The 19,431-nt window shown below is 39.1% G+C and overlaps 1 protein-coding gene across 1 annotated transcript; it reads right to left on the bottom strand.

The window, feature by feature from the left end:
- Nucleotides 1-14,295: 14,295 nt before the first annotated feature.
- On the bottom strand, nucleotides 14,296-16,113 carry LOC149160700 (pentatricopeptide repeat-containing protein At3g56030, mitochondrial-like). The gene has a single exon (XM_089436767.1). The coding sequence runs from the start codon at nucleotides 15,960-15,962 to the stop codon at nucleotides 14,664-14,666; it is 1,299 nt and encodes a 432-aa protein (XP_089292893.1). The 5' UTR covers nucleotides 15,963-16,113; the 3' UTR covers nucleotides 14,296-14,663.
- Between the last annotated feature and the right edge of the window lie 3,318 nt (nucleotides 16,114-19,431).

The raw sequence follows: 19,431 nt of genomic DNA, 5'->3' as shown, positions 1-19,431 counted from the left end.
AAAGGTAAGTTTTTGGCTATAAACTGAATTTTGAAAGAGGTTAGAATGATCTCTAAGCATCTGAAATAAGATGGTTTACTAGTTTGTAATATTTAATGATTGCAATACAATCTTGCATGTGTAATAAGCTGGTAAGATAGTGTTTGCTATGCAATCATTGCATGAATGACGTACCTGGTGATGTCTCTCTGAAATAGTAATTAACTTTCTATGGCTTGGACTATCATTGAAACAGTTTTATCATTAATAATGCTTGTGGTGTTGATATTTATATTGCTTAGATCATGATGGAAGAATTTGTGTTACCCATAATGATTATGGTTTTTGTTCACCATTAGTTTCACTTTCTCACAAATAGTTTGAGAATGAACAACAAAATTAGTGTTTCTTCTTGCTTTGCTCTTTCTTAATTGTTTTCATTCCTTATTATGAGAAGAATGGTTGAAATATAAATAGAAGCCATATATGATGCACTTTCTTAATCCTGGCATGAAACTTTTGGTACATTGTAAAACACAAGATCTGATGACTATCACATCATATTCAAATTGTTAACAATATGGACAGCGTTAGACAAATTGATTTTCAGGTTTCTAAAGATTGTAGAAAGGATTTGATTACTTTCAACAATACCTGAATTTTTTATTTTGAATGGAAAATCTAATTTGACAATAACAAAGTCAGAATTATATTTTTGAAGTTCTTTAATAAACTTTTTGCCATCTTGTTTAAACATTTACGATCTTCGAAACTACATGGCTTGGACATTTTTTGGAAAGGACCAGTTGTATCATTGAATGTAATCACGTGCACTCTTTGGTGTTTGTGATGTGAGAGCTTATTTTATCACACAAACAGAGTGATGCTTATGAAGATGCCTCTAAGATCCTTATAATTTTTGAAAATTTAAGTTCTTTAGGCTCAAACATAATTTACAGCGATGTCAAAATACCAAAACTACCCTATATTTATCCACATTTTATAAAATAATGCAAAGGATCTAAACTCATTTCTATTCTCGACATGTTTTCAGTATCTGTAGAGCGATTGATGGTAAAATGTTGAAATTGACAATTCAAATTTATTGATTCCTTATGAAGAGGTTTTAAATTGTCCTTTCGAACCCGATAGATGCCTTTCATCTGATTACATATCAACTCCGAGTTGGTGAAGACTTCAATATCATTGACATCATGTCGTTTTGCCTCTTTTAGCCCTTCAACAAGGGCAATGAAATATGCCTCATTGTTTGTCGTAATTCTAGGCACTTCTCTCTTTCCATGAAATAAATGATTTGTTGCCATATTGTAAAGGACGAATTTAATAACTGCTCGACCTGGATTTGAAATGCAGGCCACTTCAATGCATAAACGCCATTTTTGCACCATTTTTTACACTTAAAAAACCTGAAAAATAAAATAACAATAAATTCATGTTAAACAAGTAGACAATTATCTATTTCCTAATACTCAACATGTTTTTCAATCATATATAATTCAAAAAAGCAGATAATTTGTGTTCATTTACACTGCAACACTTTCAATACTGGCAACTATTCTGCAAAAAACACATCTAGCAATCACCACTTTATTGGAATTGCTTGCAAACTCTAAAAATATTTATCCTTATCGACTGTCCATGCACCAAAAACCAACATAACCCTAGACTAACAGAGCATTGTCTAAGCAAAGCATGATTCATGTATATGCCTTATGTGTGACAAAAATGCCATTTATCATATAACATCACAAGTGTTTTCACTTTTGATAGGCTAGTACTACTCTAAAAAGTATTTTTACAGATTGACAGACACATAAGTAAATTTGTTTAACTACATGCCTAACTCTGTCACAATGTTAGGGAACCATATGAGGAAAATCAGTTTCTTCATGGATGCCTTGGCATGTTTGGTGACTATGAAGTAAACCAAAAAATATCAGGTGTTCACCATGACATCTAAAAGGGCTGTATGCCAATCCTGAACTTCACGTGCCCTTACTAGTGTACCACATTTAGGAATTGAATAAACATAAAATTTAAAGAATGAGACTTTGAAGGAGAGCAAGAAATTAAAAAGGCAATAAACCAAGTATAAAACACTCATTGATCTATCAATGGTGGCTTCCCTGGTCAATGTAAGCAGGTAGCTAATATAGCCACCACCAAGGTTCAAATCTACTAAGTGACATGCTAAAGCTAGTGATTATGCTTTTGGATGTGTGCCAATGTCCACGACAATGATTGTTGCCAAATGCAAATCTTGCACAACTTTGGCAGAATAGACACCCCTTGGTCACAATTGCTTACCCAAAGATATCCAAATTGAATGGTGCTAATAGTTCCCTTGTAATGCAAATCTTGGGAAAATTTGGCAAAATAGACATCCCTTAGTCACAGCTGCTCACCCAAAGATATCCAAATTGAATGGTGCTAATGGTTCCCTTGTAATGCTATATATCAATGTTCCAGTAAGTTTCCAGATGGGGGAGTGCAAAAGCGAGGAGACACATGGGGTACGTGTGGAAGCACCCACAAATTTTTGGGGAACTCAGGGGGGTGGGGGGAGGTCAAGGACCTAGCATAAGGGTCCCCAAATCCCAACAATAACAATTCATCCTATGCAAATTCATCATTGTGCAACGCAAATACTAAACAGTAAATAGTAAAATAGTACTAAATTCAAATTTGTAAATGATATAAACATGATTCAGATTAAGGTTCAACAATGAAATACATTGATTCATAAACAATAAATGAAAGATAAATAGTGATGTTATTATAGTAAATGTACTTAAAAAATAGCAGATACTGAAATCTAAAATAGTAAATTGAAATTACTCAAACTCAAAAATAGAAAAGAGTGAAAAATCAAAGATTCGGTCTAAGGTCATCAATGTCTAGAGTCAAGACTCAAAAGTTAACACTGAAAATCAACAATGGACAATGAACATTGTATATAAAATGAGCATCAAGGAATGAAAGTGAATAAAAGGAAAATAAAAGCGAAAGTGAGATAGGGTAATTTTACATATTGTTTGTGTTTTTTGTTTTGCCTTTTTTTTTTTTTCAGTTCTTAAGCCTTCATAGGAAAAAATTTGGGGAATGCCTAGAAGCAACCAAATCTTTGGGGAACAGTCAACCCTTTCCTAGGGGAACACACCCCCACACTGGGAAATTTTTCCTTTGTATTTCCCAACATATATCTAACAAGGGGTCATGGGGAAACATTCCCCAAGCATACCCCTATCATATGAGCATGGGAGGGGAGAGGGTGAGGGGCATCATTAGGGAGGCATCCCCATGGAACACTATTATATATGGGTGCTAATTGTTCTTGATATGCATGTTGAAGAAAAGGGGCGGACAAACTTGGATAGATAACTCTCCAAATTAGCACTTAAGCTAAAGGAAGTCCATGTTATGCATTGCAACTCCAAAACGGCTCAATTGAGCTTCTAGTACATCAACTGGCCAATAACGCTACCAACCTGATCCATCTATACTCTCACACATAAATTGAATTCTAGCAATCTGATGAGGTTTCATGATATGTGAGATGGATGAAGATACTCAAGGCTTTTCTTCATTTTGTTTACTGGCAGGATTAGAGCCTCAATTTTAGAAAACTTATTAAGAGAGACTAATAATTTGCTCCTTTGGGGTTCCCGCTGACACACTGAATTTTGGATATAACTACATTCAGACATAAAAAAAATGTAGTAATCTGTTTTAAGGACTCCTATACCTTGATCCCTGATTATTGCATTTATTTTATTTCCCTTTTTTGATATATATATATATATATATATATATATATATATATATATATATATATATATATATATATATCCACACTGTTGGAACTTGCTCTTAAAACATATTTCTTTTGTTGCATAGAATACCTCGAAAATATTGTATTGGACTCATCTTCAAATGAGACATGTCAAGCATTAAATAATTTGTTCCTGCATATCATTAATATTTTGAAGCACTGATCTATTCATAATACGTCCTCCATGCAGACTTCACATTGCACAAAAAAAATTATCCATAACCATTTTTTTGCCTAAACATCATATGGCCTATTTCATGCCTCAATCAATATCACCAATAATCACCACAGGAGTAGAGTCCATTCTTGAAATGATGAAAGTGGGTAGCATCTTTCACTATAATTCCATGGCTAACAATCTTGGAGATAAACTTAGTATCAATGTGGCAGTCCCCACACATGCGAAGATTTTTTCAAGATCTAGATACATGCTCCCGAAGTTGTTTTAATGAACCCAAAAGCAATACCCAACACCTCACTGTAGTGGCTATGAGAGTTTTCTTTCTATTCATTTTCAATTTCATGTAGAACAAAACCTCTATTGGGTACATATCCTGCATCCCTCGTTTGGTTAGACAACCTCTCCAACATTTTATATATTTCTTCTGCCTGGGAGTGTGATTTATCTAAAATCAATTCATGCACAATGTTATTTACATCAGTCCAGTTTTTCCCAAGCTCCTTTTTTAAGCCATACTGTTAAATTTGGACAACTAGGTCCAAACTCCATGTTCTGATGCTCAGATTAAGAGGCTAATATTTTTGTTGGATTCCTCTTTCTGAGAGGTGTAAAATCCATATAAAAATAGTCTTAATCCGATGAGCAGAACTTATATTTTGAATTTATTATTCTTAATAAATTATATGTGCTAAGGTCAGCCAGTTTTGTAATGTAGGCTCACATGCCCAACAGATGTGTCACACACCCTCATTGATGGATATATATATACAGGAAAAGTTGGAGAGAATTTGATCAAAAAAAAACAACTCACATCTTCCTCTCTCATCCTAAAAAGTACGAGCTACCTGGAGGACGAATTTCAGCCACACGTGGGAAGGACGAAGAGGATTTTTCTGCTGCTAGGGTTTCTGCTGCTAGGGTTTCGCAGAAGTTTGACCAGCGTTGACTTTGGTCAACGCTTGGTCCAAACAAGCTGAAAACTTGTGGGAGGTTCGATTTTTGAAGGCCATACTACCTGGCACAAAAATCGAGGTCAAAGGGTTGACCGTTTTGCTGCTGCGTTGACTTTTAGCTTGCTGCCCCTGCGTTGACTTTTCAGGACAACGTTGACTTTTGTAGAACTGACTTGGGTTGACTCATCTACTGGTTGGAGGGTTGTTGTGACACATGCTGGGCTGGCTGACCAAAGGAGACTTTGCTGGTTGAAGCATCCTGTTGACCGCCGAAACAAACACATACATTTTTCTTGTTTCTGATTTGTCTTCTGTAAGATCTGCTTATATGTTCTATCTGCATTCTGCTTATCTACTTGTATGATTGCTGTGAGAAAAGTGAAATTGCTCTTAGCATAGAACATCTACAAAACTTTACATGGTATCAGAGCTGAGGTGAAGACAAACTCTATCTATAGCAATCATCATCGAAGGAAATGGATTCCTCTAAGCTTGAATTCAGGGAGAATGACAAGCTGACTGGAAGTGATGACTTCCATGCCTGGAAGATGTTATTAGATCTCAAATTAGAAGATCATGATCTCCTAGATCATGTGACAGGGAAGATTCAAGAACCTCCATCAAATGCCTCTGCTGTTGTTAAACACAAGTATAAGAAGGGAGAAATCAGAGCAAAACTGCTGATCAGGGAATCCATAAATAAGAGTCTGGTTGCCTACATATCTGAACTAGGCACATCCAAGGAGATGTATGACAAACTGATACTTATGTTCCGAGTAAACAATGTGAACCAAGTGCTATTCCTCAAGAACAAGTTGAAGAATATGAAGAAGGGCCGAGACGAGTCTATTCAAACTTTCTTTATGAAGTTGACCGAAACCAGGAACAATCTGCTAGCTATTGGGGAGACAATAGCTGATCGTGAGATGGTTCTCACCGCACTTGGAGGACTTCCATATGAATGGCAAGTATTCACAACTACCATTCTCAACAATAATACCAACCCTAACTTTGATGAGCTTCTGTCTAGATGTATGCAAGAAGAAACAAGGATGAAGGAATTTGATAATGAAAGAAATGCTGCCTATGTTGCTCATTCCCGAAAGAAGAACTCTGGTGGTTCCAAGGACAAAGGAAGGACTAAGACTCAAAAGAAGAAGGGTAAATGTTTCACCTGCCATAGGACTGGACACTATGCTAGAGAATGCCCCTTCCAGAATAATTCTCCCGATAGTGACGACAACAACAACAACCGAAGGAATGGGAATCAAAGAAATGACAAATCCAAAGGAAAGAGGAAGGCTCACTTTGAAGGAAACCATCCACCTTCTAAAAGGACCAGAAATACCAGGTATGAGGAGTCTAATGTTGTTGATAAAAGAAATGAGTATATTCTAATATCTGCTCTCTCAGCTGCATCTCCGCCCGACACTATGGATGTCTGGCTAATCGATAGTGGTGCCTCAAGGCACATCACCGGATTCAAGGAAGCACTTTCTGACATGGTTGAAAGGGATACTAATCTAGAAATTACCCTTGGGGATAATGCCACTTATCCTGTGAAAGGGACCGGGACTGTGACCCTCCACTTGTCTCAAGGACAAGTCCTCCATCTACAAGATGTACTCTATGTACCCAAATTGAAGAAGAACCTTGTGTCTGTATCTGGCATGGAAGACAAAGGATTCAATGTAACTTTCTCTGATGGAAAGGTACTCATGTGGAAGAAGAGCTTCAAGGAAGCTATCTCAATTGGTTTTAGAGTTGGTACACTCTACCAGGTTGGAGGGAGTCCGTTGGGAGCTATGACTTGTGATACTATCCGTCAAACCGAACTATGGCACCGAAGATTTGGACACCTTCATTACAAGGCTCTTCCCGAAGCAAGGAAGGTGGTGACAGGGATGCCTGATTTTGGAAATAATCATAAAGGTGTATGTAAGGGCTGTGCTGAAGGAAAACATACAAGGGGACCTTTCCCCTCAAGTGTCACAAAGACATCTGAGATATTGCAACTGGTCCATTCTGATCTTTCCGATATGTTGCCTGTAACATCCCTGGGGGGATGTTCTTACTATATGACGTTTACTGATGACTTCTCTCGCAAAACCTGGATATACTTCTTGAAGAAGAAGGATGAGGCTTTCATGTGGTTCCGTACCTTCAAAGCCTTGGTGGAAAATATGACCGGAAAGAAGATCAAGATTTTGAGGACTGACAATGGCACTGAATATGAGTCAAATGAGTTCAAAGACTTTTGCAGAGAAGCTGGCATTAAGAGGGAGACTACCACTGCATATACTCCTGAGCAGAATGGTGTTGCTGAACGCAAGAATAGGACTATTGTGGAAGCTGCCCGTGCCATGCTATGTGACCAGGGTCTTCCAAAGTTTCTGTGGGGAGAAGCTGCAAATACTGCTGTGTACATTCAAAACCGATGCCCTCATTCCGCTTTGGACTCCAAAACTCCCGAAGAGGTTTTCTCTGGTAAGAAACCTGATGTCTCACATTTTAGAATTTTTGGATGTCCTGTCTATTTTCATGTGCCGAAAGAAAAGAGAAGTAAGCTGGACGCTACTGGGAAGAAAGGAATGTTTGTGGGCTACAGTGAGACTTCTAAGGCATATAGAGTCTATGTACCTGGTCAAAGGGAAGTAGAGATAAGCCATGATGTCACTTTTGACGAAGATGCTTCCCTGAAGAAAGTAGTAGATCTTCCTAGATCTGAAGAAAACCATGAAGAAAGACCTGGAAATCTGGAAGAACCCCAGGATGAGACTATGCCTGATGTTGAAGAGCCAACGGACCCTATTGATCCTTCCCCTTCTCTAGGAAAGAGGCCATCATGGCTCAGGGACACCCTCGAAGATGCTGAGGGTCATGCTGCCCCAAGGGGTACATTCCGAGAAAGCAAGAAGCCGTGTAGATACCAAGGGTATCTAGCTGCCATGAGTACTATTATACAATCTGAACCTGGATCTTTTGAAGAAGCCATCAAGCATCAAGTCTGGAAGGATGCTATGCATGAAGAATATGAGGCTATTATGAAGAATGATGTCTGGGATGTGGTCCCGAGACCGAAGGACAAATCTGTTGTCACCGCTAAATGGCTCTACAAGATTAAACATGGATCTGATGGGAGTGCTGAAAAGTTTAAGGCAAGATTTGTTGCCCGTGGCTTCTCTCAAAAGGAAGGAATTGACTATGACGATATATTTGCACCTGTGGCTCGATATACCACCATCCGATCCATCATAGCCCTTGCTGCTACGCAAGGATGGAGTCTTCATCAGATGGATGTCAAGACTGCTTTTCTGCATGGTGCAATAAAGGAAGAGGTGTATGTAGAACAACCTCTGGGATTTGAAGTTCAAAATCGAGACACTTATGTCTGCAGGTTGAAGAAAGCCCTCTATGGGTTAAAGCAAGCACCCAGAGCTTGGTATGAGAGGATGGATAGTTACTTGATGAAGCTGGGCTTCACTCGAAGCAATGCTGATCCAAACCTTTACTTTAAGGTTGAGGAAGGAAAGCCTCTCATTCTAGTGCTGTATGTGGACGACCTCTTCCTGACAGGTGATGACCCTCTCATTCATCAATGTAAGAGGGAGCTTGCTGCTGAGTTCGAGATGAAAGACCTAGGACTGATGCACTATTTCCTAGGCCTGGAGGTCTGGCAGAGACCTGGAGAGATTTTCCTTTCTCAAGGAAAGTATATTGTGAAGCTTCTGGAAAGATTTGGGATGGTGGACTGTAAGTCCGTGTCGACACCAATGGAACTCAACTTTAAGAAGTTGAGTGGCAGCGCTGCAGGGCCTATCTTGGCCAATCCTACTGAGTATCGTCAACTCATAGGAGCTTTGATGTTCTTAGTGAACACCCGTCCGGACATATGTTTTGCAGTGAATACTTTGAGTCAACAGATGGTTGAGCCTCATCATTTTCACTGGGTTGGTGCCAAGAATCTTTTGAGATATCTTCGGGGCACGATAAACCATGGGCTGAGATACACTGCCGGGAGTGTGATACTCCGGGGATATACTGATGCCGATTGGGCTAGCAGTGTGGTGGATCGTAAGAGCACATCTGGATGCTGTTTCAATCTTGGTTCTGCTTCGATCTCATGGATGAGCAGGAAGCAGAAGTCGGTGGCTTAGAGCACCGCGGAGGCCGAATACATTGCTGCTAGTATGGCCTGTTGTGAAGCAGTTTGGTTGAGGAAGCTCTTTAGTGAGCTGTTCCAACATGTGCTAGATACCACTGTAATACTCTGTGATAATCAGAGTGGGATTCGTATGACTGAGAATCCTGTGTTCCACGACCGATCCAAGCATATTGATATCAGGTACCACTTTATCCGGGATATGGTACAGCGAGGCGCCGTAAGGCTCGATCATATAGGAACTGATGAGCAGGTCGCGGATATTCTCACTAAGCCCCTGGGGAAGGTCAAGTTCCTAACCTTCCGTGAGAGTCTTGGTGTCGTGGAAAGACCCTATGATGTGGGTCCTGTTGGACAATGAGCTCTGGGAGCTCTGGGGGGCTTTGGGGATAGCTTCTCGGAGCTGTAAGCACTCATAATGCTTCTGCCCCACCCTTGTGATTATTGAGCTGGTTCGCCACTCATTTAATCTGTGCCCCGTATGCATCCTACCCATTGAGTTCAGGGCTCATGGGAAGTACCTCTCATTTGGCCAATGAGGTGTGGAAAAGCTAGAGACTATTAGCAAAGACTGATGGACGCATCAAAGATTGCCGTACTCTCTATCTAGGATGGCATGGTCCAACCACTTGATCTGGGATCAAGATTTGTGAGGTCTGGGACCTCTGAACTGATTATGTCAGTCGGGGAATGATGTCTTTGTGACTGACCCACTTCTGTTCTGAAATAAAGAAGCCAGCAAAGCAAGTTTCGGCGGGATGACTCACGATGTTAATTGCACTAATAGATGGAGTTCTCCCTAGTTGAGAAGAAGTGTTAAATTTGGACAACTAGGTCCAAACTCCATGTTCTGATGCTCAGATTAAGAGGCTAATATTTTTGTTGGATTCCTCTTTCTGAGAGGTGTAAAATCCATATAAAAATAGTCTTAATCCGATGAGCAGAACTTATATTTTGAATTTATTATTCTTAATAAATTATATGTGCTAAGGTCAGCCAGTTTTGTAATGTAGGCTCACATGCCCAACAGATGTGTCACACACCCTCATTGATGGATATATATATACAGGAAAAGTTGGAGAGAATTTGATAAAAAAAAAACAACTCACATCTTCCTCTCTCATCCTAAAAAGTACGAGCTACCTGGAGGACGAATTTCAGCCACACGTGGGAAGGACGAAGAGGATTTTTCTGCTACTAGGGTTTCTGCTGCTAGGGTTTCGCAGAAGTTTGACCAGCGTTGACTTTGGTCAACGCTTGGTCCAAACAAGCTGAAAACTTGTGGGAGGTTCGATTTTTGAAGGCCATACTACCTGGCACAAAAATCGAGGTCAAAGGGTTGACCGTTTTGCTGCTGCGTTGACTTATAGCTTGCTGCCCCTGCGTTGACTTTTCAGGACAGCGTTGACTTTTGTAGAACTGACTTGGGTTGACTCATCTACTGGTTGGAGGGTTGTTGTGACACATGTTGGGCTGGCTGACCAAAGGAGACTTTGATGGTTGAAGCATCCTGTTGACCGCCGAAACAAACACATACATTTTTCTTGTTTCTGATTTGTCTTCTGTAAGATCTGCTTATATGTTCTATCTGCATTTTTCTTATCTACTTGTATGATTGCTGTGAGAAAAGTGAAATTGCTCTTAGCATAGAACATCTACAAAACTTTACACATACTCTGTCATCATTTTTCTGACCCTTGCTACATCTTTAGGCATGTTAGCTGCAACATAGATGTTTGAAAGTGATACATATATAGCAAAGTCACGAGGTTTCAACTCGAGAAGATATTATAGTTGATATTTCCATATATTCCATAGGCCCTACGTAAACTCTGCCACACTGAAATTCTTGGTTCAAATGGCATTTTCTGAATATGTACTTTTCCTCAGTCAAGTGTACTACATGATTTATAAATTAAGACCTATATGATATCCTAAAGTGTGACTCGAACAGCTCCCTTAATTCCACAAGGATAGACTATACCAAAAGAAACATTAGAAGGTAAAGAAGGTAAAGACTTTGCTATTTCAGAAAAAAGCTACATAGTTGTTTCACATTTTCTTTTACGCCTGTGCCCGTCATTTTTTTTAATGGATAAAAACCACCAATAGCCATGATTAATTAAAACTACTCAGCTGCAAAACAAAGCATACATCCCAAAGTTCATATCTGCAGCTTCTTGCATGTACCCATTTGGTTTTCAGGCTACTAAAATAACTGGGCTTCAACAGTCCCTCCTAACATAATACACTCCTGCTAAGATTAAGAGGCAGCTCACTTCGAAGTCGAGCGTTAAAGCTCTCCAAACCCATTAACAGTTTGCATACTCTGAGCAAGAAAAGTGATACCCTGACATTTGCAACACGGAAAACCTTCAGAAGCAAAGTTTCTTAAAAATTGAACCATCTGATTTCATAGCTGACAGCTTCCACACTGCTCAAATTCAGCCAGTGTAGTCTGCAAAATTTACATAAGATTTGGGCGTTCTACATTGCCAGTGTAATCTTCTGACGGAAGGTTCCCAACAACTCTGGGGAACAGTATTATTATTCTTTCTAGTGATACAATCATCCAATCTTGTTCATGGGTTCAAAAAAAGACAAGATAGAGGAAATGGAATTGGTTCTACATACATGGAGATTCTGTCATTTGCACTATACACTGCACAATGGCAAAGCCAACTTAATCTTGAAAAAATCCCAATACGAAACTGATAACATGCTCCACCATAAAATCAATGCTGACCGAACGATTGTTTTATCTGGTTTTCTGATATCTGGCATATGCCAAAACACAGTCCTCATAAGCCACTGCATCTGCCTGTGATGAGCAAATGTCATCCAAAAGCATAGCGGTCATATTGGCTCTTCCAACCAAATTTACATACCCTTGAAGTATTATGTAACGAGAAGCTTTCTTTCTGAAAAACAAATCTTTCTGCTTAGTCTGTTCCAAGGAATGCACAACAGAATCCGAATTCTCAACCGTGTGAACATTCTCCATTACCTTCTTCCCAAGCACATAGCTCTTCTGAATAAGATATGTAAGCAGTACACTGTCTGGGAATGGATTCCTACTCTTTCTCTGCAATGCAACTCTCACAATCTCCGTCATCATAGCGTTGGCCAAACCCCTAACGGGCTGGATCCCGCCAAATATTACCTCACTGTTCACCAATTTCATCTCCTTCTCCCTTTTGTCCAGCGAAGTCCACAGCTGGTTCCCATAAACGCTCTCAAATATGCCCTGCATCCTTACACCATTACTTCCTTTACTGTTCAATCCAATGTCTATGCCATTCGCAAGCATAGGATCGCTCCATGTGCCATTCTCAAGCATAAGATCACTCCAGGTCCTGTCCTGTATAGTCACATAAAGCCCATTCTTCTTCCTAACTACGGCCATAGCATCACCTAAAACCAAAACCCCCTTAACTTCTGTCAAAAGAACATGTTTAAACTTATGCCTGACCTTACCGAACAACATTTGGTAACAGGCCCATCTTCTCAACTGAATGGGGGGCTGATCCAAAAACCCAATCTAAGCATCATCAGGATCAAGCTCCGAGGAGTAGGAGTCGAGCCCGGGAGTCCAATTTCCTCTTGTTCTGGTGACCTCGTGAGCTGCAGGGGAATGCCGGGTCGAATGCAGTCCACAGTATTCCCAAATTCGAATTGAGGTGTGAATGGCGGCAGGACGGCGATGGAACTCCTGTCAGATGTCATTAAATGCAGAGGGTGGCGGAGCTGGGCAGGGCTCGCGGAGGGTGGTGGAGTTGGGCGGAGCTCGCGGAGCTCGCGGAGTTGGGTGGAGGAATTGCCGGCGGCCGGAAATGGAGGTTTTTCCGGGCGGAAACGGAAACCGGGCCATTCCTCGGCCTAGGTAGACTAACTCCATTTATAGGCAAAGGAATGAGTGGTTGAAGGGAAAAACAAAGATGTGGGCTATCTTTCCTGATGATATGGGTTTGGACAACAGTGTTGAATTGGCATTGGCCAACATGAATCTTAATGAGCCAGTGTTAGAGCTTGTCACTTTTGATGATGGTGATACTATAGAGGGGTCATCTTCCACACCAGCAGATGCCAAGATAACATTGGATACAAAGGAGGAGGATGCAGTAGAGAAGAGCAGTGTTGACCATGATGATGAGTACAATGATGCTGATTTTGATTATGAGAGTTGATGACTCATGAACTACCTACTGCCTTCAAGCTTGTAGTTGTTTTGTATTTGCCATTGGCATTGCTACTACCTATGTAACATTGTAGACATTTTGATTTTGATGACTTAATGAGAAAACTACAATGTCTTGTCTTTCTCCTATTGGATCATTGATGAATATATATTATGATTTATCATTTATGTCACACTTGTATTTGTATGCATAATGTTAGTTTGTAAAACTTAAATTTAGATGAAGATCTATGTTTGAATCAATGAATTTGTATCATGAATAAGAATTTGTGTAAGAAATATTTAATTTTTATATATATATATATATATATATATATATAGATATATAGATATATAACATGTCCTATGTGTCCTATTTTGGGAGGTCAACGTGTCTGTGTTGGACACTCGAATTCATGTGTCCTTCATGTCACCGTGTCATTGACTTAGGTAAATAGTCATTTTCTAGTAACATTGCCATTTGCATATAAGCTATTTCAGATTAGCCTTTTTATTGTAATGGATAAGTCAAATCTAATATTTAGAAAATAGTATGTATTTGTATATTGATTTGGAAAATTTTGAATGAAGAAAGGTGAACATCCCCCTGAATAGTGAAAATTTCAGGCCTCAACACATAACCAACAAAATTTGTGAAAAGATTACCAGATACATCTTACTGTTCTTTAAAAACCTCCAGATACAAATCCAGCAAATGGAAACAAAGCCCTGCAGAAGCTATACTAACAACTTAATTTACATTTTGTCTGCAGAGCAGCAAACGCAAAGAGGGAACCTGCAGATTTTATATTTTGTCATATGAAACAAAACCAAATAGCACATGGATATATTGAAGATTGCTTTGTTGCAAAAGCAGTGATCATACATGGTAATTTTTTATACTCAATCACTGGATTTGTTCACAAAAAACTACTTAGTTTTTAATAAGACAATACTCAGTCACTCGATTTGTTCACACAAAACTACTAATTAAGGCATTGTGTGTTTGGAATACAACTGAGTATCATATTTTGAAACTTACATTCAGAGTGCACACTCCACCTATGAAACTGGAAAAACACAAAAATATTATCATGTTTCTTTAAGCCATGAACATAGGAAAATAAAACACAGTTTTGTTCCAAAAATACCATGAACAACAAACACTAAGTTAATAATACAGCACTATTTTGTTGTATTTAACCACTGTGGAATAACTTATCCATCCATGAAAAGCGGACCCGAAGATAAAATTTCCTTAGCTTCACTGGATTAATGTACAGCCCATGAAAACGTTCTACACTATATAACACATTCTACACTATCCTTATGATCGTGTTTGTTTCATTTAAGCTGCATCAATCAAAGCCCTTAGCTTTCATTTCCTTCATGAGATTGCCTGCTATTTGCCCTTGACCTGATTTGCGAGAAAGTCCAATTAAATGTATATAGTTCATCGAATCCAGTGTCCGATTCCTTCCACTGTGCTGAATCAGGAACGAATGTGCTCGGTCAAAACCTCTGATCTGGTAGAGTCCCTCAAGAATATACAGGTAAGTATGATGCAAAGGCGTAAGCCCTTCTTCTTTCAATCTATCAAAGAGCTTAAGCGCACCTTCGATTTTCCCTAAATTGCAGGCAGCACGAATCATTATATCATATGTAATTGCATCTTGTTTGCAGCCCATATTAACCATTCTCGTAAGAAATTCGACTGCTTCTGCAAATTGTTTCCTATTACAAAGTGCACTCAAAACAATATGAAAGCAAATGGGATCAGGAGGACAGTCTTTCAACATAACAAAAATCTCCTGTACCTTATCCATCTGGTTGTTCTGACAGTACACCTGGATAAGTGGGCAATAAGTCTGCATTCTCGGAACACAACCTCTACTCCCCATCTTTTCCAATACCACTAAGGCTGCATTGGCATGATTCTTTTGACAGAGAACCGCAATAAACATTTCATAAGCGTCTCTTCTGGGACGATGCTCCAGCTTCTCAAGCATTTCCATAACTTCATTCAGCATATCCGGATCATCATGCCAGGCAGTGGCGAAAGAAAATGTTTTGGCAGAATAAGTGCTGTACACAGCTGATATCTCTAACAAAACCCTCTTCAGGGCTTCAAAGTCTTTAGAGCGGCCGTGAATATTGGCAAGCCTGTCATAATTTGAAGGGGCGTGTTTGAACCCTGGTTGTAGTTTCGCCCATTGGAAAAACCTGAGAGCCAAACTTGGGCAACTTATTTTATCGAATACCGTATTTACGAGTCTTGGAGTTAACCGAACACCCAATTGGGTTAGGGCTTCTTCCATTTCTTTATCGCCCTTTGCAATGACTTGACATATTTGTCTTGCAACATCCCCCGGCTCCCGTTTATTTTTTGCTGGGATTTTGTCAGTGCTGCTCAATTCAGGCAAGGTGTCTTCTTCCTCTGTGTCTTCACTCAACGCTGCATCCGTTGTATAAAATTTACGGGTCAAAATTTCTGGAGAACAAGGAAAGCTCTTACCGTTTTGGAAGGTTTTGAGAACCGTGAAGTCCAAATTTTCGGGCCATTGCGGGGATGCGGAACTGCAATGTCGAGGGCGCAGCTGGGTTGTTGACAATACTCTTCTGATAGAGGCCACTACTGGACGGCGCAGAGAAGCCATGGCCTGCTCGAGAGTTCTCCGCGTTGTACTCTTTACGAATGACTCAAACGGAATCAAAATCAAAAGAATAGGGGTCAGGGTCTTGTTATTGCTAGGGTTTAAATGAACTAGGCTTGTAAGAGTAAGGGTTTAGCTAAATCATTTGGAATGGGATGGTTTTATGCATACAAAATATTTAGGCTCCAGCGACATTTGAGTAGCATGGCCCCATTTTTAAGTTTGTGCAGTGTTATGGTTAGATGGCTTTTTGTTTTTTTGAGCAAGAATGACATAGTCTATGTGTGAACTTAATATTTTCCAAAGATTTAAATGTATTTGAAAAAATAATATAAAATTGAATATAGGATTGATATATTAAAAATGAATATAAATTTATATTATTTTTGTATTTATTATAATTATTTAAAGATTGAATTTTTTAAAGAGAGATTTGTATTAAGAAGGATTTTTATTATTGACAATAATAATTTCAATTTAAGAAAAGAAAACTTGATGTATGAAACTTATTTGTAGGATAAGGTACTTACTTTTGAATTTATGATTTATTATAAGGAAGCACATGTTTGAATGGCACATGTTCTTAATCATTCAAACATTTTAATGGTGTGCTACATCTAGTGTCTATGGATGTGTCATCTTGTCTCTCTCATTTTTTATTTTTTTTTTAATCTCAGCTTGGCCTATGTAGCAACCCAATTTGTCTCCAATAATTTTGACAGTAGTTTCATCCCAAAAGATGACAAAGAGATGCAAAACCCTAGCCAATATAGGGGAAATTGAAATTGTCATATTAAGATGGAAATCAAAGGTCTAGTAAGGAAGAGACTTTCCCCTGGATCCCATGAAGTATGGGCCTAATCTCAATATATGATCTCCTTTCCCTTTATTTTCAAATAAGATTAGATAAAAACCTTTGCCATAATAAATAAATTGACATGGAATAAGCCATTTTTTTGTAGCCCATACGTGAACTACTCGATGGGTCGATGGGTGGGCCATAGCTCTGTAAATCTTTTGATTCAAGCTTGTTCATGCATCATAATGACTTCCAGTTTTGGATCTAGAGTCACAATATTCAACCCAAGAATATCTTTGGTCATTTTGACAAATTTACCCTTTGTTTGGTGTTTCTATCCTATCATTTAGAGGCTTTTGTAGAAATTATGGTGTAGATTTGCAACTGCTCATGAAGTTTTAATCAAAATCACAAGACACAAACCTACTCTATTGCTCAACAGAATTCAATTCACAATTTAGAACATCAATCACAAACATACAATGAGAAATAACACACATGCACACAATATTTTTTCCATGGGAAAACAATTTGCTAAAAACCCCTTACCTACATGCATTGATCTAATGAATAGAGATGTATTACAATTGCTTTGCTCAACTGAGCACAACCTGCAAGTGAATAACCTATCTCTTTGCTCACTGAGAATCTCTAACCCAGACTTAGTCGATTTCTACCTTTGTTTGAGCTCCTATTTCCTTGCGCAATTCCTTGAGAAATTATGCCCTTTTTTTTTAGGAATTTCTCCAAAACGGATTGCGCAATTCCCAAGGTTGATCATTTGACTGCATGCAACACCTGCACACTCAAGACTAACCTACAACTGATGTTACACTGCCTTGGGATCTCCACCACAACTGGGGAACTTGAATTCTCTGCATGAACTAGCTATTTTGGGCTGATTGATTAGTTAACTGGATGATCACTAAATTACATTGAATTCTCACTGCATAACTAACCTTCCACTAGTTCCTCAAACAATTGGAACTAGTTTGATTGAAAACAACTTGAAATAACTAACTTTGATTGCTACAAATTAGCAATCACACATGCTTAATTAAACTCTAACTCCTCCAACTTAAATTTACTGAGTAAACTGGGTGACACAAACCATGCCACACCAGTTAACTGCATCCAAGTTGTTTGCTGATGTGGAAATTCAAATTTTCTCAATTTAATCAAGGCAAAATCAAATTGAGAATTTCTTGCTACATTTTTCAACACTCCCTTTCAGCAAGAAATGGGTTATCAACCACCCCTATCTTGTACTTATGGAACTCGAACTTCCCTCTTGACAAAGCATTTGTCAAAATGTCAGCATCTTGTTCCTCTGCCGGAATGTATTGTAGCAATATTATCTGCCTCTGCACACAGTCCCATAAATGGTGATACAAGATATCTATATGCTTGGATCGATCGTGAAATATAGGATTCTCATAGCTTAATGCAACTCTGATTATCACAGTAGATCATAGTTGGATCCATCATCTAACCAAACAATCCCACAAGTATCTTTCTCATCCAGATCATCTCACATGCTGCTTGACTTGCAAAATGTATTATGCTTCTTCCGAGTTGAGCACCATAGATCTTTGGTTCCTGTTGTACCAGGAAATAGTTGTGGATGCAACACTGAAAATTCCACTTGATGTGCTATTTCGGTTTGATGGAATCCCCGCCCAATCTGCATCTGTGAAGCCACACAACTTCACTCCCTTTGTCCGTTTGTACCATAATCCAAACTAGGTAGTGCCTCTGAGGTAACATAAAACATGTTTAGCTGCCTTCCAAAACAATTTGGTCGGCCTAACCATAGCTTGGCTCAGCGGGTTGATTGCATAGCACATATCTGGTCATGTGTTCACAAGATACATTAGTGAACCCACTAGCTGCCAATAAATGGTAACATCCACTTCCTCACCTGAAGTGGCATCCTCCTTCCTCTAGTTGGTTGCTAGAGGTGTCTCCATGGGTTCGCAACTCTCCATGAGGAACTTCTGTAGTATCTCATTTTCAAACTTGCCTTGAGAGATACACAATTCCCCATCGCCTTGCCATACTTCCAACTTGAGGAAGTAGTGCATGAAACCCATATCATTCATTTCAAATTCCCTTGCAAGGTTCTCCTTGCAAGATCTGATCAACTACTCATCACCAGTTAAAATCAAATCATCAACATATAAGACAATAATAAGCAATTTACCTTCTACAAAGATATGATATAGGTTTGCATCTGCTTCACTTTTGGTGAAGCCCAAACCAGTGAGATAGCTATCGATCTCGATGTACCAAGCATGGGGTGCTTGTTTGAGACCATACAACGCTCGCTTGAGTTTGCACATATGAGACTCCCGATCAAATGTCTCAAAATCTTCTAGTTGCTCAATGTACACCTCCTCCTCAATAACTCCATTGAGAAATGTTGTTTTTACATCCATCTGGTGGATCTTCCACCCCATCTGTGCAACCAATGCAAGAATTGATTTAATGGATGAGTACCTTGCTACTGGAGCAAAGGTCTCCTCAAATTCAATTCCCTCAAATTGAGAATATCCCTTGGCCACAAATATGGCCTTATAATTCTCTATGCTTCTGCCTGTTGCTTACTTCACCTTGAGGATCCATCTTGAATCCAATATTGATTTATCTTCTGGTCTTGGGACCACTTCCCAA

This window comes from Pinus tabuliformis, chromosome 5_2 (genome assembly GCF_031772625.1).
Source record: "Pinus tabuliformis cultivar Carrire ecotype Pingquan chromosome 5_2, CPIR1, whole genome shotgun sequence".
Taxonomy (NCBI): domain Eukaryota; kingdom Viridiplantae; phylum Streptophyta; class Pinopsida; order Pinales; family Pinaceae; genus Pinus; species Pinus tabuliformis.
The sequence above is the reverse complement of the archived record's forward strand: the minus strand, read 5'-3'. Positions and strand labels throughout refer to the sequence as shown.